We start from the raw sequence: 26374 nt of genomic DNA on the forward strand, positions 1-26374 counted from the left end.
AGCTCATTTAGCCTAGAGAGGGGATCTGATTGTTCTCTATACATACATCAAGGGGATGCACGCCAGAGAGGGTGAAGAGCTATTGAAGCTGAAGGACAATGTTGGCCCAATAACAAAGAGGAACAAACTAGCCAGAAATATGCTTACACTGGAAATCAGAAAAAGGTTTCTAACCATCAGAGGAAGGAGGTTCTGGAACAACCTCTCAATAGGAGCAGTGAGGGCAAACAAACTAGTTTCAAGATGGAGCTTGATAAGTTTGTGAAGGGGATGATATGAAAGGATTGCCTGAGATAGAAGGGGACTGGACTCAGTGACCCAGGAGGCCCCTTCCCATTTTATGCCCCATCTACCTGTGACACGAAGGATTAGCTGGGAAAGTGGGGAGGAAAAGAGCTCTCAGTTATTCTCCAGATTCCCAGTTTTCATTTAAAAACACTCCTAGTTTGTACAGCTGTGGAGAAAACCTTCATAATGTGATCCTCATGCAACCAAGGCAGTGATGCCTGCCTGAATTTGCAGAGAGTCTGAAACAGTAGCTCTATGGTGTGAACTGCTCTGTTCATTTCAGTGGGTTCAACTCAGATGCCAGTGCTGGTAGTTTAAATGCTAACATTTAGCATTTCACATTTAACATTAGCAGAAGCTGGGAATGGACGACAGGGGATGGATCACTTGATGATTACCTGTTCTATTCATTCCCTCTGGGGCACCTGGCACTGGCCACTGTCAGAAGACAGGATACCGGCCTAGATGGACCTTTGGTCTGATCCAGTGTGGCCGTTCTTATGTTCCAACTCTTTGACTGCTTATCCAAGCACATAAGAAAGGAGAGGAAGGATCATATTATGAAGTTCTACATCCAAAGTGTGTGTTGCTTACCCTTGGGAGGGCATGAAGGACTAGGTTAGGGAGCTTATGAAGTGTATACGTTAGGATGGGTTGGTCTTTAACAACTCCAGGTGGTTGGAAGGAGGGAGATAGGGAAGAGAGGGCATAATTGGTTTCATTTTCCAGAAGCAGGGACTCAGCTTTCAAAAGACTGGGGAGCACTGAATTCAGGGATCTTGGTGGAAGGCTATGCAAGATTTAGCATGTGCAGTACATAAAGTAGGACTGTGGCTTGTTATGTGATGTACAAGTACAGGGATACAGTGCCCAGAGATTTACAGTGTCCTCACCAGGCTGGTCCCTAGCTAATTTTTACTTTAGCTGGTCTCTTTGTAGAATTGCATTGAGAATCAAAATAATACTCCATCTTGTGGGATGTTTCCACATGTTATCAGGGCGTGCAAGTTAATTTGGCTGCTAACTTCTGACCTGCCTACACTTAAGCTGCTGAGAGCAGTTCCAAATGGCTACAATTAATGACTGATAATGCCTTTTTTGTACCATGTCTTCAAAAACCATTGGGAAGGTATTTCAAGGCTCTTCTTGAATTAGGCCAATATTTTCAAAAATAGGTGCCTAAAGTTAGACTCCTAAATCCATACTTAGGTGTTCAAATAAGTGGCCAGTTTTAAAAAAACAAGCCAACCCAAAACATCTAAGCAGTTAACATCTCCCACTGACTTCCCATGTAGGATCCCAGCATTGAAACCTTAGTTCTATGCCTTATGAATAGGGAAGAGCTATCATTTGATGAGGGCATGATATGCTAATGATATTGCATAGAACTAGGGGCTGCAAAGCAGTGATGGTTGTTGAGCCTCTGTCCAGAAAATGTAGTGTGTCAGGAAGCAAATTTAAGAGGAAATTCTCTGCTGGGTAAAATTAAATCCACAATTTTGTTTCCTAAACAGCCAAATGAGGCCCTGTGCCAGCTCTGTCCTATGTTCCATACCTGCTCAGCATATTGTGATGTGTCCATTTCCCGAAGACGCTTGGCTGATGCTTAGCTTCAGACATGAATAAAACAGAGGTGATTGGATGCTGCTAACATCTAATGCAACTCAAGGCGAGTCTCAGTGCTGCAGTGCACCAGATCCTCCGCTGGTGTAAATGGGCGAAGATCTATTGGCTTTGATTTCCGCTAGCTGAGTGTAAATCATTCCTGGCCCTTCATGTGTATCCATTTTGAATGGCATTTTCCTGTCACTGGGAACAGAAAACAAAGATCCTAGAAAGATCAGTACGTGCCGTTCTCCTCTGGTCTCTCTTTGGGGAGTTGTTCTGTCCCGTCAGGCACTTTTATTTGCGTGGTGGAGGGTTCATACTTTATTGTGTTGTTCACCATGGCGATTGCTTCTTTTTAGCGTATTGATGTTGCTTTGCTTTCTTAGTACAACAGATTTTGTCAGTGCCAGATTGTGTTGGTTCGGGTAGAACCGATTAGAGAAGCACTGCTGAAAGTCATCAGTGACTAAGATGTGCATAGCAAAGGTCTTCTCTGGTGACCCAGCAGGCTATTTCTGCTCCCCGATGTGCTAGGGTTACGAGTCAGTCGACTTCGCTTTGGGGTTGAAAGCACCAAATCACTATTTTTACACACACACAGTAGCACAATGTATATGAGACAGAGGGTCAGTAGAAAAAGAAAGAGAGAGTAGACACGTATCTTGAAAACAATGGGTATGGGATGATTTTCCAAGGCCAAAGGGAGCAAGGCGTCCAGCTCCTACTGACTTCCAATGGGATCTGAGCACCTTCCTGCTCTTTTTGCCTTTCAAAATCTCCCCCATAATTATGACGCTTTGTGGAACTGAAATACCCACATGGTTTCTGCCACAGCAGCCAGAATGAGGCAATGAGGAAATGAAATATCCTGGGAAAACACCTCTCCTATCACCCCCTTAGCGGATGAGATGGTATATTTCATCAACCGCACATCTTCATCTTCCTCCTAAACATGATGCTGATGGTAGCGGGCCTTCAAGTGTGTCTCATTTCAATGCCTTGGATTCTCTTGAATTATATATTGCTTTGGACCAGAGAATTAAAAAAAAAAAGCCCCTTTCTCTCCCCAGGCCTATGTATCCGAAGTAGGAGCAGGGAATGATGTGCTGGGAGTCTGACCCCTCTCTACTGCTGGAGTGGCATGTGATATCCTAGTGTTGAAGTTCATTTCCATAGCAGTTTGCAATGTGATAGTCATGCCAGAACGGCTGGGAATAAGACGTGGCATGGGTACCACTTCCACTGTTATGTCAAAGTAGGTCCAGTATTGCTATGATGCCTGCCATTGGGGTATCATGTGGAGTAAGGTGTTCCTCTAGGTCAGATGTTCTCAAACGGGGGGGTGCAGAATGTATTTTGGAGGGGCATGAGACACTTAATTGAAAAAAACTGACTGCGCACATTCAGAGTTGGGCAGCCAAAGAGAGCGGTGGCTGCTGGCCAAGTGCCCAGCTCTGAAGGCAGAGCCACCACCAGCGGTGCAGGGAAGTAAGGATGACATGCTATTGCCACCCTTACGTCTATGCTGCTGCTGGCAGCAGCGCTGCCTTCAGAGCCGGGCACCCAGCCAGCAGCCACCGCTCTCTGCGCTGCCTTCAGAGCCGGGCACCCGGCCAGCAGCCACCGCTCTCTACGCTGCCTTCAGAGCCGGGCACCCGGCCAGCATCTGCGCTGCCTTCAGAGCTGGGTGGTTGGAAAGCAGCAGGTGCTGGCTGGGCGCTTCAGGGACGGGGGCGTAACCTACTACAGATACAAATAAAGGTCACTCCCCCTTATCATAGCACCTTACTCCACGAGAAGTCCCATGGAAATCAAGTCCCATGGAGTCCCAGCATGGGTAGTAGGGATGTCAGAAACTGACCATTACAGATTTTCCATTCAGGCACAGACCCAGCCGGACCCTACTGAGCTTATGAAACAGGGACCTTGGTGGGGTTTCATCTTCCTCTGCAGCCAGGATTATCTGTGTATATCTCACTTAATTATTTCATAGAATCATAGAATATCAGGGTCGGAAGGGACCTCAGGAGGTCATCTAGTCCAACCCCCTGCTCAATGCCCAACTAAGTCATCCCACCCAGGGCTTTGTCAAGCCTCACCTTAAAAATCTCAAAGGAAGGAGTTTCCACCACTTCCCTAGGTAATGCATTCCAGTGTTTCACCACCCTCCTACTGAAAAAGTTTTTCCTAATATCCAACCTAAACCTCCCCCACTGCAACTTGAGACCATTACTCCTTGTTCTGTCGTCTGCTACCACTGAGAACAGTCTAGATCCATCCTCTTTGGAACCCACTTTCAGGTAGCTGAAAGCAGCTATTAACTCCCCCCTCATTCTTCATAGATTCATAGATATTTAGGTCAGAAGGGACCATTATGATCATCTAGTCTGACCTCCTGCACAATGCAGGCCACAGAATTTCACCCACCACTCCTAAAAAAGACCTCACACCTATATCTGTGCTATTGAAGTCCTCAAATTGTAGTTTGAAGACCTCAAGGAGCAGAGAATCCTCCAGCAAGTGACCCGTGCCCCATGCTACAGAGGAAGGCGAAAAACCTCCAGGGCCTTCCAATCTGCCCTGGAGGAAAATTCCTTCCCGACCCCAAATATGGCGATCAGCTAAACCCTGAGCATATGGGCAAGATTCATCAGCCAGATACTACAGAAAATTCTTTCCCGGGTAACTTGGATCTTACCCCATCTAAAAACCCATCACAGGCCATTGGGCCTATTTACCATGAATATTTAATTACCAAAACCATGTTATCCCATCATACCATCTTCTCTTCTGCAGACTAAACAATCCCAGTTCCCTCAGCCTCTCCTCCTAAGTCATGTGTTCCAGTCCTCTAATAATTTTTGTTGCCCTCCGCTGGACTCTTTCCAATTTTTCCACATCCTTCTTATAGTGTGGGGCCCAAAACTGGACACAGTACTCCAGATGAGGCCTCACCAATGTCGAATAGAGGGGAATGTTCACGTCCCTCGATCTGCTGTCAATGCCCCTACTTATACATCCCAAAATGCCATTGGTCTTCTTGGCAACAAGGGCACACTGTTGACTCATATCCAGCTTCTCGTCCACTGTAACCCGTAGGTCCTTTTCTGCAGAACTGCTGCCGAGCCATTCGGTCCCTAGTCTGTAACGGCGCATGGGATTCTTCTGTCCTAAGTGCAGGACTCTGCACTTGTCCTTATTGAATCTCATCAGATTTCTTTTGGCCCAATGAGGGGGCCATTGAGGGGGCCTCGGGAACTGGTGCACCTCGGGCCCTCCTGTTCTCTGCCTATGGCACATAACAGTCTAGTCTCCCATGGGCTGTAATACTTTGGTCTCATTTCAGTTGCTGGGTTAGTGTGTGGGGGCTGGGGGGTATTGGTGGCCTGTGACTTACAGGAGGTCAGAACGGAGAATCTGATGGACTCTTCTGGCCTTAATGGTGACTCTGTGACACGTTTAACTTTAAGCTTGTGCTTCTGCCCCGTTGGAGTCACTGCTTGGCTGGATCAGAGCTCTGTGGAGCAGCGGAGCTCTGGCTCTTTGTACCTTACTTTCCTTGACAAGAGTATTTCCTATCCAAACTGGCCCACCTGAGAGAGCGGGGTGTTTTCTCTGGGGCAGCCTACCAGGACCCGCGTTCCTCCTTCCTGTGCTTCAAACCAATTTGCTAAACTCATGACCACGGGCTGCACAGAGTTAGATTTGATATTTAATTGGGTAATCAGAAGTTTGATTGGGGGTGGGGTCATAAAGAGTGAATCAGATAATATACAAACTGTCCCATTAGTGCTGGCAACAAAATCAAAGGTGTTACAGCTGGGAAGGTTTTACCCAGGAACTTTCAAATCATTCTGTCCCCATCCTCTCTCTCTCTCTCTCTCTCTCTCTCTCTGTCATTTTAATTTGAAGTTGTCTTTAAAAAAAAAATAACTGAAAGGATGGCACTTCAAAGGGCTATTTGGCTGTTACTGGCTGTTTCTCCACCCTTCTCATCTCCTTGTCTGTCTGACGGAGTCGCTGTCTGTCAGCCTTGCCTCAAACACGCTTCAAAGGGAAAAGAAACAAAAACAAATAATCTCCTGGCAGTTGTGTTGGCTGCCAGCTGGGTAGAGCACTCTGTAGCTTGGTAATGAAGCTCACTCTTCTTCACTAGCCTGCTGACAAGTGTGCTCTGGGAAGTGGCAGGGAGGCAGAAGCCAGGAAGATCCCGATGCATGTGGAGCTGGCTGATCATCAGAAAAGGAAGAGGTCCCTGGAGCTCTGGTCTGAACCTATTTGTCATTATGTGCCACCAGGTTTCTGCATATTGCCCCCTATTCTACCAAAGCCCTTAACTTTAAGCCTTGAAGGCAATGGGACTATTCATGTGATTTAAATTAAGCAAGTGCTTAAATGCTTTGCTGGATCAGGAGCTGACCTCTGTCCTTTTCCATACAAAAGAAGAATATTACAGTCAAACTTCTATCTGTAGATTTATTCACCTCACACTGGTCCTAAGTTCCTTACAAATGGGGTGCCTAAAGCTAGTGCTGTAGAATCAGTAGCTCCCGTTGACTTCATGGGAGCCTCTGGGTGCTCAGCACTTGTGAAAAGCAGGACACTAATATAGGTGCCCAAATCTGGACTGAGGAGCCAACTTTAGGGCCCTATTTTTCCAAATCTTGACCTTGGCAACATAAATCCCAGTCACTGCCTAATATTCAGCTTCTGAACATTTCCCAAATCATTTGGCATCTCTTGCACTCCACGGACATCCTGAATACAGATCTCACCTGACTCCTCCTGTCTCATGCCAAAGGTGGCTTTGCATGATTTAAAAATCCTCGTACCTTTAAAACTGTTTTTCTCTATCCACTATTTATGGTCAGCAGCAAACAATGGAACAAAACGGACCTGCTTTAAATATCGTATGGGACCAGAACCTCCACCCATGTAAATCAACAGAGCTCCATTGACTTTACTCTGTTCAAGTCAATGGGGCGATACTGATTTATATCAGCTGAGCATCTGGCTGCAGATCGTGTTGCTGTTTTCTGTGCATCCATGCTATAGAAACATTTTTTTCAGAAACGTAAAGGCGGGTGAAAAGGTGTAAGTAAGTCTGTACCTGATCTCGCATCAAAACACCACAATATGCTGCCAGTCTCTTAATTAAAGCATATACAGCAGCATCAGTACTGACAGTCATTTAGTGATGTCACTTCTGGGTGATGCCGTTTTACATCAGTTTAGTAACAAATGGGAACACCTGGGTTAAGAGGCGATTCCGCACTTCCTCCATTATACACTCTCCCAGGGTGTTTTTATTCCCATGATGACGTAACTTCTGGGAGGTTTGGCTGTTTTGCTAGACAGTCGATCAGACAAGCACTTTCTGGTTCGAGCTATGTGGATTTTCACCCATGAGCTTTGCTTCAAGGTTTAAGTTTGAATGAACTCACAATCTCAAAGCAAAAGTCCATTGAATTGGCCAGGTTTTGATTTGTGTGTGTGAATCCTACATGTGACAGTGAATTTGCCATGATTTCAAGTGTATTTTGCCAAGTCATTTTGAAACCTTCTGAACACTGGGGATTTGAAATTCAGACCTGGGTGGTAACTAACTGCGGGAAACATCCTCTGGATTGTACGCCGTTTAGGGAAATCTGCATTTGTTACACTTTGATCACATTGCATTTATACTTTTTGATGCATGTGATTTCTACCAAGCCCTGTGTATGAATTACCAGCATGCTGTTTTCAAACTGCTTTGACAATGTGTATGAAAAATAACAGCCCAGTAGTTCCCTCAGTTTATGCAGTGTATTTTTTTAAAACAGACTGTGAGTGGTAGGTGCTCTGTGACCTTGAGGCAACAGCTAATGTAATAATCCCTACTTTTATCACCAGCAGATCTCAAAGTGATTTATGAAGGAGGTTGGTATATTATTCCTATTTTACAGTAGGGGAAACTGAGGCACAAGGAAGGGCCGTGACTTGCCTGAAGTCACCCAGTGGTAGAGCTGGGATTAGAAGCCAAGTCTGCTGATCCCAATTTAGTGCGCTAGCTGCTAGGCCACAAGGGAGGAAAGAGAAACCATAGGCTACCTGGCAAAGGTGCTGAGAGAGCCCCCATCACTGTGGCTGAATGCCTCCCATGACCCCTGAGAGAGGGCAGTGCTATTACCCCCACTTTACAGATGGGTAACTGAGGTGCCGGTCACATAGTGAGTCTCCGTCAAAGGAGGGAACTCTTTCCCAGATCCGACCCTGGTGCCCTAACCACTAGTCCAGCCTTCCTTTTTAGGCTAAGGTATTCAGATTCCCCTGCCCCTCCCCAATCTGTATAAAATATTTCTCTGCAATCCTTTGTGATGAGCTGCCTAATTCGCTGGTGACTGTCATAATGTACATAGCCCGAACTCCTACTGAAAACCCCTTGCATCCTGTGTGCCGCAGACAGGCAGATATAGAGACAGATATATTATACTTAGGCTGGGCAGAATTCGACTTCTATTATTTTTTTATAACCTTGACAGTTAATACTGATTTTTCATTTTTTGATTGATTTAAATGTTCACAGGTGTGGGAACTTATGGGGGATGGTAATCAGACAAAGGGGAGGTCAGACAATAATTATTTAATAACAGTAGATGTTGAGATCCATAGAGCTAAAGCTTTTGGAATCGTTAAAACACAAAGTGTCCAAATGGCAGGGTCAGAATGTACCAATCAAATATCCTTAGCTCAGTTCTCAAGCAGCATTGTTCTTACTTTCCCTGTCTGTAAATTTCAGTGATCCTGGATGGGAATATGCTGTGTGTGTGTGTACGGTGAAATCGACATTTACTGATAGAGATCTAATCCTTCCCAGCCTATGTATGCTATATGGATGTTTGTAGAGCGCATTGGAGAAGTAGGATGTTAGATGCAGTGACAGATTAGATATAGTCAATTTCAGCTGGGAAACCAAATGCAAAGGTCTGGGAGCAAATGCTCCTCCCCTGGTTCTTGCACGGGGAGCATCCGCCAGCGGGAGGGCCAGCCTGGTAAGGGAGTAATTTGGGCTGCTGCTTCTCATAGCCGCATATTTGTCACTGCCTTCCTGCTTCTGCTCCAGCCCGCCGGGCAGCCGGAGTGCACCTGGGATTTGCTGCTCCATTACACAGCACCAAGGAGACACTTCCTCTGGGCTCCGCTGTGAGCATGAAGGCATCCGAAGCTTAGGTCACATTCCCACAGAGGAATAAAGCAGAACTTCTGAATGCCTAGGACTAACCTTCCTAACAGAGGCAAAACAAGACAGATACACTCGAACCTCCAGGCCCCTGGATTAACTCTGCTCATGGGAGGTGGGGGAAGGGGAGGAGGAGAAATAAGATTATAGACCCCTTTGGAGTTGGCTTCAGTTGCTTCTGATCTCACTCCTGTTCCAACACAGTTTGGATCTAAGTGGAACTTCCCCCATGCCGGGCTGGACAGGAGGAATAAGAAGCTGTCTATTTCATACTACTGCTGAGGCTGGATTGGGACTTTGGAGATACACAGAGGACTAGTCAGGCTGCAGTTCTTGAGATATTCTTTCATGGGTTGAGTAGACAATTCATGTATTCTTAGGTATTTTCCTGGTGCCCATCATGTCATTATCTGAGCACTGCATGATCTTTACCCTCACAAAGCCCCTGGGAAGCAAGGCAGGACTGTTCTCTCCATTTGGGGACGGGAAAATGAGGCACAGAGAGACTGAGTGACTTGCCCAAGGTCACACAGGAAATCAGTGACAGAGCAGGGACTTACACCTGGATGTCCCAAAGTCGCAGGCTACTACTCTAGCCGCTGGAGCATTCTTCCTTTTCTGTCTTGCCGAATAGGTGTTTGTTATGAGAAACAAATTTCTCCTGGCTTTGACGGCAGAAATCCTTCCCAGTTTTGGCTAGATCAATAGAAAAGTGTAACTGTCTCGCCTCACCACTGTGGTGCCTCCTGCTGGTCGTTCTGGGAATTAGCTCAGTCTTTTCACAGGGCCCCCTCCTCCAGTGGTGTCACTTCCGCTCTGGACCCGTGTCACCTCCAGGATCGTGGCATCCTCTTCAGGACACAGCCCTCCAGCCGTTTCCCATCCCGTTCTCCCCCCGTTCCGGGGGAGCAGGAGTCCTCTGGCCAGCCACTCACCTCTGTGGCCAACTGCAGCCCAATGTTCTAGCCACTTGCCTCAGTCGCAAACTGCAGCCCTTCACTGGCCACTCCCCTCAGTAGCAAGTGAGGGGCAGGGAGACCTGGGTCCGCCCACTACTCCAGGTCCTGACCCAGAGACCCTTTAAGCAGCAACCACATGCTGCATCTCCTTCAACTCCTGCTGTCCGTTTTCCTGGGCCATTTCCCTGTAGCCCTAGCACCTTCTCTGCCCCTGTATCATGACTTCAGTCTTTCAGCCAGTCAGGCTGCCCTGCCCTGCCCTGCCCTGCCCTGCCCTGCCCTGCCCTGCCCTGCCCTGCCCTATGCTGGCAGTTCCCTCCGCCCTTCAGGGACCAAGTCCTTTCTCCCTGGTCTCCCAAGAGGGAACTGACTCCTCTGCCCTTCAGCCCTCTTTATATATGGGCCTGCTCTGCCCTGACTGGCTGCTCCTTGCAGCCCCTCACTGATTGGCTGTCTGCTGCGCAGCCTCCCCAGGGCTGCTTTTTTAACCCTTTCTCCACCAGCGTGGGGCAGATGCCCCATCACAAACAGACACAAAAATATTATCCTGGACCCAGAGATTCTGAGAAATACATGTGATTTTGGATGTTTTTGTTTCTTTTCATCTGCTTTCCTATCTCTGCTTATACATATTACAGTGCAATATGGAGACATGTTCCCCTACAATCACATTAACCGATAATGTCCTTTTAAGCATCGAAATAATACTTTTAAGAAGATCTACAGCATAATTAAGTTGTATTGCATTTAATGGGCTACCCCAGTAAAACCCTATAAGCCCCCTTCCTGAAGAACTCCCAGTGACAACAATGGGAATTACACACATGTAACCTGCTTTTTGAGGCAAGGATCATCTTTTTCTTAGGTATTTGTACAGCGCCTAGCACAATGGGGCTGGGGCCTCTAGATGAGATGGCCATACCAATAAATAATAACAATAATAAGTAACCTGAATCTGCAAACATCTACTGCCAAGCGTAGTGCCACTCTAACTGCATTGCCTGGTAAGCCCTACTCTCAGTAGTAATTCTTTGCAAGTTTGAGACTAGGACCAAAGTTTTTCTCAACAAGACTGCATGCCTGAAGACATGATCCTTCTTTCTTTCTTTCTTTCTTTCTTTCTTTCTTTCTTTCTTTCTTTCTTTCTTTCTTTCTTTCTTTCTTTCTTTCTTTCTTTCTTTCTTTCTTTCTTTCTGATGGAGAAATATCTGAGTATTGTCTGACACTCTGGCATCTGTACATTCTCTTTGTATTTTGGTTACCTATCTTACAGCTTTCCCAAACTACATGAAAGGACCACAGATCTGAATGTATTTGGCCAGATCCTCAGCTGACATCGACTTCACTGGAGCTATGCTAATTTGCACCAGCTGAGGATCCGCCCCCAGACCTCTAACTACAACTCAGGCAGAGACTGACAAAAGCTCATCTGGTACATAGCAGTATCACAAGTCGACAAATGTGCCTTGGACAAAAGACACAGCAAAATCAGCTACCTATGGATGTGACATTTTGAAAATGCTGTAAGGTCATAGAAGCTTTGTATTTGTTCTGTCCTCTAGATTGGAAATCCAAAGGGCAGAATAAATTACCCAGGCCTGAGATTTCTTCCTTGCTGAAACACAGAGCTGTTGACAATGGGGTAATTTTTTACGGCGTATCCAACAGGGAACACTTTGTTACGAGTAAACCCAGAGCAAACAGGGACGTGATGCTGAGAGGTACCGAGTGCCTCCTGAAAAGGGCTGAGCCTGGCTGGCTGACTCGGAGTAGGTGCTCAGGGTGTAAAAGGATGAGGCTGTAACTTTGTAGCCAGCCAGCAGCAGCCTACCTGCAAACCTGGAAATATCAGATAAAACCCCTTTTATGCGCTCCAGATAATGGGGACACAAAAACAATAAACAAATGAGATCAACAGTCAAATCTTAATATAGCTGTGGTTTGATACTGCCACCCTAAAGTAGCAGCTTATGCTGTGAGTAGCCCTTTGAATCAGAGACCCAGGAGGAGGGGCAGCAGAATCCGCCCCCTGAAGAATATTACTCATGCTAGAAACCAATTCCTCTTTACAGAAACACTTATTTTAAATCCAGTGGAGACCCACCTTAGTGACCAAGGCTGGGAAAGCCAGTTCTTTAGCTCTGTGGCAGAAGTCCCCTATGGAACACTGAGGAGTCAGTCCAGTTCTCCTCTGATTGACTACTTTGCCCCAAACTCCCTGAAACATGGGCATGATTGGCTGGCACGGGGCTCTGAATTACTCTCCATGTAGCCCCAGCAAAACCACCCTGGCTCTCAGCCACAGGGCTGTGATGAGGGTGAGTCTGGCAGTGGATTCCCCTAGAGGTCAAATTCCAGACCCCCTTGTTAGAGCTGGCATTTGTGTCTGCAGGACCCAGCTGTGGCGACAGTCATAGACTCATAGAAGATTAAGATTGGAAGAGATCTCAGGAGGTCACCTAGTCCAACCCCCTTCTCAAAGCAGGACCAATCCCCAACTAAATCATCCCAGCCAGGGCTTTGTCAAGCCGGGCCTTAAAAACCTCTAAGGATGGAGATTCCATCACCTCCCTAGGTAACCCATTCCAATGCTTCACCACCCTCCTAGTGAAATAGTTTTTCCTAATATCCAACCTAAACCTCCCCCACTGCAACCTGAGACCATTACTCCTTGTTCTGTTATCTGCCACCACTGAGAACAGTCTAGATCCATCCTCTTTGGAACCCCCTTTCAGGTAGTTGAAGGCTGCTATCAAATCCCCCTTCATGCTTCTCTTCTGCAGACTAAATAACCCCAGTTCCCTCAGCCTCTCCTTGTAAGTCATGTGCCCCAGCCCCCTAATCATTTTCGTAGCCCTCCGCTGGACTCTCTCCAATTTGTCCACATCCCTTCTGTAGTGGGGGGGACCAAAACTGGACACAATACTCCAGGTGTGGCCTCACCAGTGACAAACAGAGGAGAATAATCACTTCCTTTGATCTGCTGGCAATGCTCCTACTAATACAGCCCAATATGCCGTTGGCCTTCTTGGCGACAAGGGCAGACTGGTGACTCATATCCAGCTTCTCGTCCACTGTAATCCCCAGGTCCTTTTCTGCAGAACTGCTGCTTAGCCAGTCTGTCCCCAGCCTGTAGCGGTGCATGAGATTCTTCCCTGCTACGTCATCCACATAGTCACCTTTTCTTAGACTGTTGCGATTCCACTTTATTATAATAAGTATTAGGAAACACTATTTCACTAGGAGGGTGGTGAAGCACTGGAATGGGTTCCCTAGGGAAGTGGTGGAATCTCCTTCCGTAGAGGTTTTTACAGTCCGGTTTGACAAAGCCCTGGCTGGGATGATTTAGTTGGTGTTGGTCCTGCTTTGAGAAGGAAGTTGGACTAGATAACCTCCTGAGGTCTCTTCCAACCCTAATCTTCTATGATTTTATGATTCTATTTGCATTATTTTTAGATCATTTGGGTGCCAAATTCTGCCAAGGGAGAGTCTCTATTGGACTAGGACGGCAAAATCTGACCTCCATAACATAGAGAACAAAGTAAATCATGTGTACGTGGAATTTTGTCATTAAAGGGGCACTCAGCTTAAAAATTATGGGCTGGTGTAAATCAGCATAATTATGTTGACTTCAGTTGAGGATTTGGCCCTATCTATTGTACAAAAAAAAAAGAGTGTAACTGTGTGACTATTAAGACCTTTAACTATTAAAAAATGAGATTCCTCTTTCCTTTTTACCACATTTACTGCTTGTTTAATTTTTGCACTTCACTGCGGTCGGTTTAGATCAATGGAGTCCATTTCACTTTGGTTTTTAGTCGGTCACTTACAGGTTCCCTACATGCTGCAATAGGTTGGTGCAGGTCAATATTTATTTATTTTAAAAAAATCACACCCATGGAAAAATGTCTGTTGTTCTGAGGTGTTGTAAAAGCTCGTTTTCCCAGATCTGAATTTTGGGTCAAATTGGAATTGCCACCATCCCTTTAAAAAAAACCACCTTAATTGTAAAGGCTGGCTACAGCAGTAGCAGAGTACAAAAGGCAGTAAGTGTCAGGTTGTGATGTGGCCAATGCCCTTTACTTCTTTCCGTTCAGTCTGGGAGTGAAAGCAGTAGGCCTGAAAGTCTGGTTGATGCATGATGCAATGTGAATAAAGAGCTTTTGTGGCATTTGACATGCTTGCTTTCTGGCTCTGATGATGAAGGGTGAAGGTTATCTGCATAAAACAGCCATAAATCATACTCATTGTGCTAGATAAGGCTGCTGATTGAATTCACCACTGAAATTTGTACCTTATTTTCTGGAAATTAGTGACTTGCAAGGCATGATTATAAGATCCTACACCAGGCTGACTCCATTGTGGTGTGTGCAACTAATTGACAGTTGGAATCTACACATAGTGGATATAGTAGCTGGATACATTAGTTATCAAAGTCAATCTATCAGCTAACAGTGCTGATTTAGTCATTAGTGTATATTGTCTTCACCTGCATTAACTAAGGACATACTTTTAAGCCTGCACCACTGAAATGAGTGGGAGGTTTGCCAATTACTTCACCGCAGGCAGCATCCTGCTGAGCATTCTGGCCCTGATTCTGTACCCATTGGCTTTCAAGCGTCTACTCACAGGCTTAAAATTCAGCCTGTGTTGAAGTGCTTTGCAATTCTAGGATCATAGAGACTGGCATTCTCTCTACGCAATCAGAGGGTGAAACCTGGCCACGTTAAAGTCAATGGCAAAATTCCCATTGACTTCAGTGAATTTCACCCAGAGTCTCTGACGTTTCCTTGAGATTATGGTGCATACTCTTAAAGGGACTGAATTTTGGCTCTACAAACTGCTCCTCTGAACAGAGCCGCATGAAGAACGCAAAAGCAACTCATGCCAACGTTCATTCCAATCTTGTACTTTACTTTGATTCAACCAAGTGTGTGCCCTTCGCTGGTCACTGTTCCTGAACATTCATGCAAATGTGCATTTGTTCCCACACATCGTTAGCCAATGGCTGTCCTATGTGGTTGCAAATCACCCTTGTGCAAAAGGCTAGCACAAGGCAAGTGCATTACTTAAGCTCCTCTTAAGCCTTCAGAATAAGAATTAGGTGGTGCATGGCTTTCCTGCTTCTCTCTGTCCATAGGAACGAGGGTTATTCATAATTCTCTATTTGTTAACAATTGTTTGCCTGTAAAGAAACTTTCACTCATCCTATCAAGGAGCAGAAAAAATATCATATGATAGGCAACAAGTCACATATCCTAGGTCATAAAAATAAACAGCAAAGATCGAAAGCAAATGGTTCATGGATAACCCTCACTCAAATGCATTGCATTCAATGCTTATGATTAAAAGATTCATTTGCAGAAATCAGGATTAGGACATGATTTGTAAAACTGCTACATTCACAGTCAGTATGATTTGCAATGAATAATTTGACCAGCTCTGCCTCTTGGACTTTCAATAGCTTAATGTGGCAGGACGATGAATTCACTATTTCATATAAAACTAACCAAACTGAGTAATAGAGTGACTCAGGATATACACCAGAGTAACTGAGATCAGAATCTGGCCTGTGTTGTGTAGAAAGTCATAGAACTGATCTGTTTTTGAAAATGATTGTGATGGTAATTTATCTCAAAGCATTTGACCTTTGAAAACTTGAACAGATTCAAATAAAATATCAGCACACAAAGGCGACACTTTGCTAGTTTTTCACAAATTAGACATTAGAGCAAGGTACAAATGGTTGGGAATTTTCCATTACAATATTTTTCAGATATATAGATTCTGCAAAATCAAAATTTTCATGGAAAAATTTCAGTTTCAGTTTGGGGCTTCTGCAAAATCAAAATATTCTGGTGAAACATTTTGATTTGCTAATTTTTTTTTTTTTTTTGGTTTTCCCTCTGAAAAATTGAAACTAAATGTTTGGTTTCAGGTTATTTTGACACTGAGTTGTGTCCACCTGAGCTTCCTTGGTGTCTCCTGGGAGTTGTAATTTGGGTACTTCATTCCCCTACTTTTCCTCTATGGGCTGGACTTCCTAGCTGGAGTACGTCTCCCATGAGGCATCATGGTCTCCTTTCTGGCTGAACTGTTGGGATGCATCATAGGAGGCTGTGATGCATTGTGGGTAATGTAGTCTGGATGAGTAGCCCAGCCCATACAGGAGAATGGGGTCATGAGATACCTGAACTACTACTCCTATGCAGTACAGTGGTGACTCTGGAAGATCTAATTCAGTGCTGACTGAGCTGAAATAAAATATCTTGAATTTTCTGAATTGAAATTTTTCAGAATTTTTGTTCCAGGAAAAACTTCAGTATTTTGATATTTCATCCTACTTTGGGACTGTGCAAAACATGGGATTTTTATGCATTGTGTGTGACTCAGTTTATCTGTTTAAACTTGCGCTGCTTGTTACATGAACTGAAGGGTTTAACTTATTTCAGAGACACTCACTGGGAGTGGGTAATCAATGGGCTGGTGTGTGTGTCATGTAGCCATGTCTGTATTGGGCTAAGGGATTATAAAGACTCGCTGACCTATGAATAGTCTGCTTGGGCAGTACTATAGAGATGTAAAAGAAGGTGGCCAAATCAAGAAAACTGGTTCTGGCACTTGGGCTGGGAACGAAGCAAAGGATCCCCTGGTGCGGGACTTTGATCACCTCACAAGGCTGATCAGGGGTCACATGACAGAGAACAAACCCTTTGTAAGAGGGAAGGAGCAACACTAATCTCTTTCCCTGGCCATTTCACCACCACACCTGCTCAAGGCTGGGGAGCTGCCTGCTGAGGTGGGGGACTCTGCCTCACTGCACACAGGTGCAAGGCCTCCCATAGGAAAGGTGAGCTAGAGCGAGGGGGACATGGTGGTCAGCCAGCTGGTGTTTTCCAGATGGTCTCTGCGGTGCTAGCTGTGAGTATGGCTGTGGGTTTGGGTTGGAATCCATTTGCAAAGCCTGGGTCTGTGTACTTCAAGGGTCACATGCCCCTGGAGAGATGAACTATAACCTGGAAAAGGGTGGACCTAAGCAACTGGGAAGTCTCTGCCCTACTCTCAGGGCTGAGGCAATTGGGCTGCAGGCTCTCAGCCCTTGGAAGAAGGTGCTAGACTGAGAATCTGCACCCTGCGGGTTGCTCAGCACACTCTGAGCTAGAGGCAGTGCCTGGGCAGTGCACAGACTCAGGGAGCTGAAAGCACCTGGGGGGACCCAAATGCAGTTGCCTGGTGAGTATCCAGCAGGAGGCGCTTGGCCAGAGCTGCCCCAGGCATGAGAACTGATGTTGAAATATCAGAACTTCCTTTGGGACAGAAATTCTGATTTTCAATCAGTGGCAGCGCAGAAATGTGTTATGAAGTGTATGAGCAGCCCCTAAGGGCATTAGGCACCCGATTCTCATTAAAATTCAGAGTTTTGGGTGCCCAACTCCTCTAGGATTCTACAAAAAATCCCAACTTTATCCCCAGTTTCTTATCAGCAGTAAATATGCTACAGCATGAGCCGTGCAATCTAAGGACTTGCGTACATGGTGCCTTGATAGGTTTCATTAAGAAAATTCCAAAATGTTTCATTTCAGTTTTAACACTTTTCTTTTTTTTTAAAAAAACCCTTTTAGGCTAATTACCATTAAATTTCTAAACAAAGTCACTTTGAACTAGAAAACCAGAATTTTTCACTTTTTGAAATGCCAAGTTTTGACAACTTTGAAAGCTTTTCTCTGTGTGTTTTTGTTTGTTTTTTTCAGTTTGGAAATTCAACCATGTTTCACAGACAGCTTTGGTTTTGACAAATTAGCATCTTTGGGTGAGAAAAAATGGTCATATTCCCAATCAGCACTATTCCTAAGGTCGTATCAGTACACTTGTATTCCTTGATTGAATCAGAATCCGTACCTATGTATTTTATCTGTGATAAAACTTACTAAGGCTGAGATTGTCAAATTTGCCAGAGGCAAACTGAGACCCAGTTGTCAACACTTGTATGGGAATTGAACATCCAAACTGCTCCAACATCTTGGGGGAAAATCTCAGCACAACAGATTGTTTCAGCCCCCATTGCAGTCTGGGGAAATTCTTCCATTGACTTCCATAGCTACTGAGTTAGGTGTGATGCTGGTATTTTACCCATCTGTGGTAAAAGCAAAGGGAGAAGAGCAGAAGAACTAGCAGGCTTAGGGACACGATGAGGTGAAGATCCCAGCTAATACATCCCACTCAGAGAAGGTTTAGATACCAATTGTCTTCTCAGAAGGCCACTGAAAACACGGTGTGCCAGCCTCAAAAATAGACCCATGACCAAGATCTACAGGGAATGGAAGCGCTACCCCAGCCTCCCTCCCTTTCCTTCCTGGCGGCATGGCTTCCCCAGCAACCAAAGGAAGTTGTCTTCTATGGGAATGGTGTACGTGGTATGTACACGCATTCCTGGCTCTGCTTGTTTAGATGATCTTTGTCCATGTTCGGTGGTTTGGGGTCAGAATTTTCTTTGTCTTTCTTGTGCTGTTCATCTCTGCCAAATGCAGGGAGTAACCAGGTTAGTGAAACATGGGCCTCCAACTCTGCAGATATTATCATGACCTCCCCACTGCGAAATGTCAGTTATAGCACGTTTGCCATCCAGATGGAGAGCTGTGAGTAAACAAAACATGGTGAGGGGGAGGGAGTGTTAAAAGCCCCAGAATGTGATTAAAAATGAGAAGAAATGAACGCAAGCAATAATAACAAGGTAACAAAGGTAGGAAGGGCCTTGTCATTCAAGGCCTGGGACTCAGGAGAGCTGGATTCAACTGCCAGCTTTCCCCCAGGTGTCCTACAGATCCCAGCGAGTATGTGAAGTTTGGGGGTGAGGGGAGGCAAAACTACAGACCCTTTGGCCGAGCCAGTTCCCCCAGCTCTTCACTAGAACTATTTGAGGAAATTTTTGCAAGGGGAGCCATGCAGGGTTCCTGCAATCCAGACCCCTTGTGAGAGTGTATCCAGAGGAATGGGTGACCCAAATTTCTCTTCAAATTCAGTCTGGTCTGGGCACTCCCAATGTCCATGGTCTGTTCCCAGCTGGCTGAGAATACAGGAGATGATCATCACTTGGAGAGGAAATGAGACATGTTGCCTGTTGAGATGTTTACCAATCTAGTGACATTTAAAAGCTCCATATGATTATTTATTTGCATTGCAGTCGTGTCTAGCCCTCATAGCCCCATTGTGCTGGGTGCTGTACTGAGGCCTGATCCAAAGCCCACTGATCTCCATAAAAAGGCTGCCTCTGACTTTAATGGGCATCACAATGATCAAGCTGGTCATGCAGAATATGAGCAAACTGCTACAACATATTTTGTTTGCAGAGCAATGGGAGCCATATTGGACCCAGGATGTTAGACAGAAAAGGCAGGTGAGGTAATACATTTGCTGGACCAGAAAGAGACAAGCGTTCGAGCTACACGGAGCTCTTCTTCAGTCTGTGTAGCTTGCGAGCTTGTCTCTTTCACCAACAGAACTTGGCTCAGTGAGGGAGATTACCTCATCCATCTTGTCTGTCATAACATATTTTGACAGTTGTGCAGAAGATCTGTGGATAAGCGGTGCCATAAAATTGCAAAGGAATATTTACTGGATGGCTGCAAACTTGCCTCTGGTTCTTTACCTGTGTCATTTTTCAAAGGGCTATGGGATGATATTGGATGTAAGGCTTACACGATTGTTTGCATGCCTTATGCTCTGTAGACCATAACAACAGGCCCTATCCAGTGGATTAGGGAGATATTGCTAAAATCGGCCAGTCAGCAACTAAGTTATTCAAGAAAAACTTAGGGTAGAGCCTCAGCTGGTGTAAATTGGTGTAGCTTCATCAAAGCAGTTGGACACAGATTTACACCAGCTGAGGATGTGGTTTTGTTTCACTGATGAAACATGATGGGCTAAATGTTGCTTTCCATTCCTCCAGGGTCAAACTACAATGCAATGACCCCAGATTTAAAAAAGAGCAACAGAGGCAGAATTTAACCTAATAGTTTGCAGCTGCCAGGTGTTAGAGAACTACTGCTGGAAAAATATTCTCAAGTTTTCTTGAAACAAAGGACCAGATACTTAGATTGTGTAAACTAGTGTCGCTCCATTGACTTCAGTTTGCACCTGCTGGGACCCTGGGCCGAGTAGCCCTGTGACATTTTAAAAAAAATCTTTCCTTCTAAATTCTGTTCCCAAATAGACAAACAATTCACACAAAGATTTTCCAAACTCTTGTTTGAGTCACTGAAAAATGCAAAGTATCTTGACAATACCCAATGTATTTTTAGTGTACCCAAGTCATTTAAAAAAAACACAATTGTGCATTTGGTGAAGCTATGAAATATTGCTTTTTCTCAGGAAGAGAGCTCATAAACTAACCCTGAAAATCTGGGCTTATAATGGAAACCCTGACAGACTCTTAGCTATTCCTGGCACTACTGAGTGCCTCAATAAATTCTCCCTGGCTTTGCACTTCCCATCATGATTCCCCCCAAATGTAATACATTTATAGCAAGTAATCACTTGAAAATGTAGGCAAAAGCTTTTAGATGAATAACCTGCTGTTTTGTGAATATCTTTATTAAGGAACACTGATTGAAATATTAGTTTCGCAGCGGGGGGGGGGGGGAGCTGTATTTTTCTGAATAGGGTTCTTATCAAAGTCCTTTAAACATTTAGCCACAGATGTTCTTTCTCTTTCTTTAAAATTTTTTTAACAATCTCCCCAGAGCTTTTATTCCAGTTGTTTTTTTTTCTTAAGAGCAAAACCCCTCTAAGATATTTCAAAATGGTTGTGATGAACTTTGTTTTCTTTAGGCTGCTCAGATCAGGTTTCAATGACAACCGAAAGAGGAAAGGGAAATGTGGAAAAGAGAATGTAAATAAGGTAGAACCACAGTGATTGGCACCCGTGCCTGGAGCTCTGATCCAGAGAAGTCCTTAAGAACATGGGTAACTTTCAAGCTGTGCATAAGTTTAATGCTAGGTACAAGCTTAAGTGCTCTGCTGGATCAAGGCCCACTGTGGAAAGGGCTGAATCCTGCACAAAGATCAAGCTGTTGGCTTGTGCATTGGAGTGATCTGGGGCGGTCTGGGTGTACGTCACAAAGTGGGAGGCTGTTAGTTTCAGCCCAAGCTTCTCCACCACTTCCAGACTATGCTAGAGGTGAGGAGAAAGGTGAAGATAGAAAAGGAGCTCATTCAGTGGAACCAGGTATCCATTGCCTAAGCCCCTTACATTACCACCATGGGTACAATGTCTATAATCTCATCACTGGATCCTCCATTCTGAAAACACAGGGAATGAGATTTTAGGATGCAAGCTTGCCCACTGGCTTCAATAGGAGGAGGGAGCAAGCCTTTAATGCAGGAGGCCTCACTGAAGACCGCTGCTCTGAAATCTTTGCTGAGGTGTCAGGTTAAGATGGCTCTGTGGTGACATTCATCTGGTTTGTGGATTAGCAAAATGAGATTTAGACAGGTCCTGATCCACTGAATGTTTGTTTCTAGTGGAAGTTCAAGGTGAATAAAAAGTCTGTGGGGAATTGAGATTAGAAGCATTTCATCTCTTGTGGGTCAGTGGCATTTTGAAAGAGGGCGTTGTCAGCAGAATGCAGGTTAGTTTGAAGTGGCGCCAGACTGAGAAGAGTGTTTGATTTTAATAAAGCTAAGACAAAGCCAGAAGTGCCTTGAGAGCTCCTCAGTCGGAACAAATCCAAGAGCAAAACTGACCAATCTGAAAGCACAGGTGGTGTGAAAAGAGCTGATCTGATCGCTGGCAAAGGAGTCCGCCTCAACATCAAAAGAGAACAGATCTTGCCGCTGTCTGCACTAATTAACAAATGAAAGCCTGCAGAAATAATGTGCCGTCTGTCAGATCTTTTATTGTTTAACGTGTAAAAAAAAATATGACAAGTAGCTTTATTCGGAAAGGCTTTGAGATTCCTATTTGCATACCGCACTAGGAAAATGCACTGCCACTGCTCAGATGCGCTTGTCCGTCAGAGTGACGAGCCAAACCCTCAGGGCCAGATTGTGGCTGCAAGCACTAAGTAAGGGGACGTGTGCAGTCGTGCTGCCCCGGCAGCAGAGTAAGGGCCAGATGTCATAATCTGGTCCCTGGCTCCTGCTCCAGGTGGAAGTAATCTTCAACCATATACCATCAGTGAGTAGGTGTGTTTCCAGTCAGGTCTTGCTGGACTCAGTTCTTGGCCCTACACTAATTAATGTTTTTATCAATGACCTGGCAGAGAATATAACATCGTCACTGAAAGCTTGCAGATGACCGAAAAATTGGGGGAGTGGTAAATAAGAAGGGGACAGATCACTGAGTCGGATTGCTTGGTAAACTGAGCACAAGTAAACAATATGTCTTAATTACACCTACATGTCAATATCTAGGAACAAAGAATGTAGGCCATACTTACACGACAGGGGACTTTATCCTGGGCAGCAGTGACTCTGTAAAAGATTTGGGGGTCATGGCGGATAATCAGCTGAACATGAACTCCCAGTGCGACGCTGTGGCCAAAAGAGCTAAAACAATTCTGGGGTGCCTAAACAGGGGAGTCTTGAGCAGGAGCAGAGAGGTTGTTTTGCCTCTGTATCTGGCACTGGTGCAACCGCTGCTGGAATCCTGTGTCCAGTTCTGATGCCCAGGGGCGGCAGGTTTGTATAATTTTTGGTGGTGCCCAGAACGGGTCCAAGTCCTGCCCCCCCCCAACCCACGCCTAAGGCTCTGGGAGGGAGTTTGGGTGCAGGAGACGGTGCAGGGGGCGGGCTCTGGGAGGGAGTTTGGGTGCGGGGTCTGGGCTGGGGCAGAGGGTTGAGGTGCAGGTGGGGATGCAGGGGGTGGGCTCTAGGAGGGAGTTTGGGTGCAGGGTGAGGGGTCTGAGCTGGGGCAGGGGGTTGGGGTGCGAGAGAGGGTGAAGGGTAAAGTGCTTACCTCGGGTGGCTCCCGGAAGCGACCCGCACACTCCTCTGGCAGCAGCTCCTAGGTGGGGGACCGGAGGAGTTTCCATGCATCGCTGCCTGCAGGCACTGCACCTCAGCTCCCACTGGCCTCAGCTTGGGGCTGGGGCAGGGTGTGGGGGGACCCCCCCCACCAGGGGCCACAGGGACCTGCCGGCCGCTTCTGGAAGGGGAGTGGAGCAAGTGGGCAGGAAGCCGTCTTAGCTCCATTGCGCTGCTGGTGGCGGCGGTGGGGTCCTTTAAAATTGCCCAGGGGTGGCAGGTGGGGCCGGGGGGGACGCTGAGGGGATGCTCTGGGGGCGGCAGGCAGGGTTGGGGGAGAGACCCCATGCTCTCATATTGGTGGAGGACGGCCATACAACTTGCCGCCCACAATTGAAGAAAGATGTTGATAAACTGGAGAGGGTTCAGAGAAGATCCAGGAGAATGATTAAAAGATTAGAAAATATGCTTTGTAGTGATACTCAAAGAGGTCCATCTATTTAGCTGAATCTTCTCTTTGCTAAGGAGTGACTTGATCATGGTCTATCAGTACCTGCATGAGGAACAAATATTTAATAATGGGTTCTTCAACCTTGCAGCAAAAGGTCTAACAAGACCCAATGTCTGGAAGTTGAAGCTAGACAGATCCAGACTAGAAATAAGGTATACATTTTTTACCAGTGAGGGTAACTAACCATTGGAACAATTTACCAAGGGTCATGGTGGACTCTCCATCATGGACAATTTTAAAATCAAGGCTGAATAAATTTAAAGATACATCTCTGGCAGAGCTGTGCGAATAATGGCTAGTTTAGTTCACTGGCAATTCTGAAGAATAAAAGAAAAAGGCCTTGGGTATGAAAAATGAAATTTTTCAAAATCTTCAAATTGAAAAGTCTCTCTAAAAATTCTTTTCAGTTGAAAGAAACATTTCATTTGACTTGAAATATTTTGTTTCGGTTTTGAGCTCTTGTCTCTCACCCTTAATTTTATTTTAAAAAGAAAATCTTTGGAACAAAGTCACCCTAATTGAAAAGTTGTAACACTTTTTGTTTAGAAAATAACATTTTGATTTTTAAAATTTTTTTTGGCAAAGCAATATCAAAATAGACACAAATGCAAAATGTCTGTCACCTCAAATTGGCATTTTTTTTTTTAAAAAAAAAGGTTCGGTCAAAAAATGTTGCCCAATTCTAGTCACTAGAAATAAAAATGGAGGGTTCCCAACCCAAATAACTGGAACCAAAGAGGCGTGAAGAAGAGCTCTGTGTAAGCTCACGAGCGCGTCTCTCTCACCAACAGAAGTTGGTCCAATAAAAGTTACCTCACCAACATTGTCTTTGGAATCAGAGTCACTATACAGACCATTAGTAAGAGACCCATTTCGATCTTAATAGGGATGGATGAATTGTGTTCAAAGCCAGTGTTGGTTTTGCCAGGATCCATCCAGCTACTGTTTCACCGGTGACTTGTCGAGGCAGGAGGTCGGATAGAAATTGCATGGTAGGTATCCTGGAGAGTGGATGGGAAACAGACAGAGGAGGAAGACTCTTGAGGCTAGAGAGAGAAGACAGCCCATCTAGCAGTACCATGAGTCTTTGAAAATTCCTAAAAACATTGGCTACAGATCACAAGATGATTAAACAAGGCTGTGGAAACTTCCAGTAGTGATCACAGAATATCAGGGTTGGAAGGGACCTCAGGAGGTCATCTAGTCCAACCCCCTGCTCAACCCCCTGACACAGGGAACAAAGGTAAGCAGCAGGATACGGACCCTGGACTTCAGGAAAGCAGACTTCGACTCCCTCAGGGAACGGATGGCCAGGATCCCCTGGGGGACTAACTTGAAGGGGAAAGGAGTCCAGGAGAGCTGGCTGTATTTCAAGGAATCCCTGTTGAGGTTACAGGGACAAACCATCCCAATGAGTCGAAAAAATAGTAAATATGGCAGGCGACCAGCTTGGCTTAATGGTGAAATCCTAGCGGATCTTAAACATAAAAAAGAAGCTTACAAGAAGTGGAAGGTTGGACATATGACCAGGGAAGAGTATAAAAATATTGCTCGGGCATGTAGGAATGTTATCAGGAGGGCCAAATCGCACCTGGAGCTGCAGCTAGCCAGAGATGTCAAGAGTAACAAGAAGGGTTTCTTCAGGTATGTTGGCAACAAGAAGAAAGCCAAGGAATGTGTGGGCCCCTTACTGAATGAGGGAGGCAACCTAGTGACAGAGGATGTGGAAAAAGCTAATGTACTCAATGCTTTTTTTGCCTCTGTTTTCACTAACAAGGTCAGCTCCCAGACTGCTGCGCTGGGCATCACAAAATGCGGAAGAGATGGCCAGCCCTCTGTGGAGATAGAGGCGGTTAGGGACTATTTAGAAAAGCTGGACGTGCACAAGTCCATGGGGCCGGACGAGTTGCATCCGAGAGTGCTGAAGGAATTGGCGGCTGTGATTGCAGAGCCACTGGCCATTATCTTTGAAAACTCGTGGTGAACCGGGGAAGTCCCGGATGACTGGAAAAAGGCTAATGTAGTGCCAATCTTTAATAAAGGGAAGAAGGAAGATCCTGGGAACTACAGGCCAGTCAGCCTCACCTCAGTCCCTGGAAAAATCATGGAGCAGGTCCTCAAAGAATCAATCCTGAAGCACTTGCATGAGAGGAAAGTGATCAGGAACAGCCAGCATGGATTCACCAAGGGAAGGTCATGCCTGACTAATCTAATCGCCTTTTATGATGAGATTACTGGTTCTGTGGATGAAGGGAAAGCAGTGGATGTATTGTTTCTTGACTTTAGCAAAGCTTTTGACACGGTCTCCCATAGTATTCTTGTCAGCAAGTTAAGGAAGTATGGGCTGGATGAATGCACTATAAGGTGGGTAGAAAGCTGGCTAAATTGTTGGGCTCAACGGGTAGTGATCAATGGCTCCATGTCTAGTTGGCAGCCGGTATCAAGTGGAGTGCCCCAAGGGTCGGTCCTGGGGCCGGTTTTATTCAATATCTTCATAAATGATCTGGAGGATGGTGTGGATTGCACTCTCAGCAAATTTGCGGATGATACTAAACTGGGAGGAGTGGTAGATACGCTGGAGGGGAGGGATAGGATACAGAAGGACCTAGACCAATTGGAAGATTGGGCCAAAAGGAATCTGATGAGGTTCAATAAGGATAAGTGCAGGGTCCTGCACTTAGGACGGAAGAACCCAATGCACAGCTACAGACTAGGGACCGAATGGCTAGGCAGCAGTTCTGCAGAAAAGGACCTAGGGGTGACAGTGGACGAGAAGCTGGATATGAGTCAGCAGTGTGCCCTTGTTGCCAAGAAGGCCAATGGCAT

At 45.5% G+C, this 26374-nt stretch overlaps 1 protein-coding gene across 2 annotated transcripts in view; it reads left to right on the plus strand.

The window, feature by feature from the left end:
• Window positions 1-26374, plus strand: part of CPLX1 (complexin 1) — a 218749-nt gene that overhangs the window by 38491 nt on the left and 153884 nt on the right. Inside the window, exon 3 of one of the 2 annotated variants that reach the window (XM_073345780.2) lies at window positions 1803-1957. The exons of the other annotated variant lie outside the window; for it this stretch is intronic. Coding sequence (XP_073201881.1) covers window positions 1930-1957 — 28 coding nt within the window. The 5' untranslated portion in view covers window positions 1803-1929. The remainder of the gene's footprint in view (window positions 1-1802; window positions 1958-26374) is intronic. 2 annotated transcript variants of the gene reach the window in all.

Source organism: Lepidochelys kempii, chromosome 5, assembly GCF_965140285.1.
Source record: "Lepidochelys kempii isolate rLepKem1 chromosome 5, rLepKem1.hap1, whole genome shotgun sequence".
Taxonomy (NCBI): Eukaryota; Metazoa; Chordata; order Testudines; family Cheloniidae; genus Lepidochelys; species Lepidochelys kempii.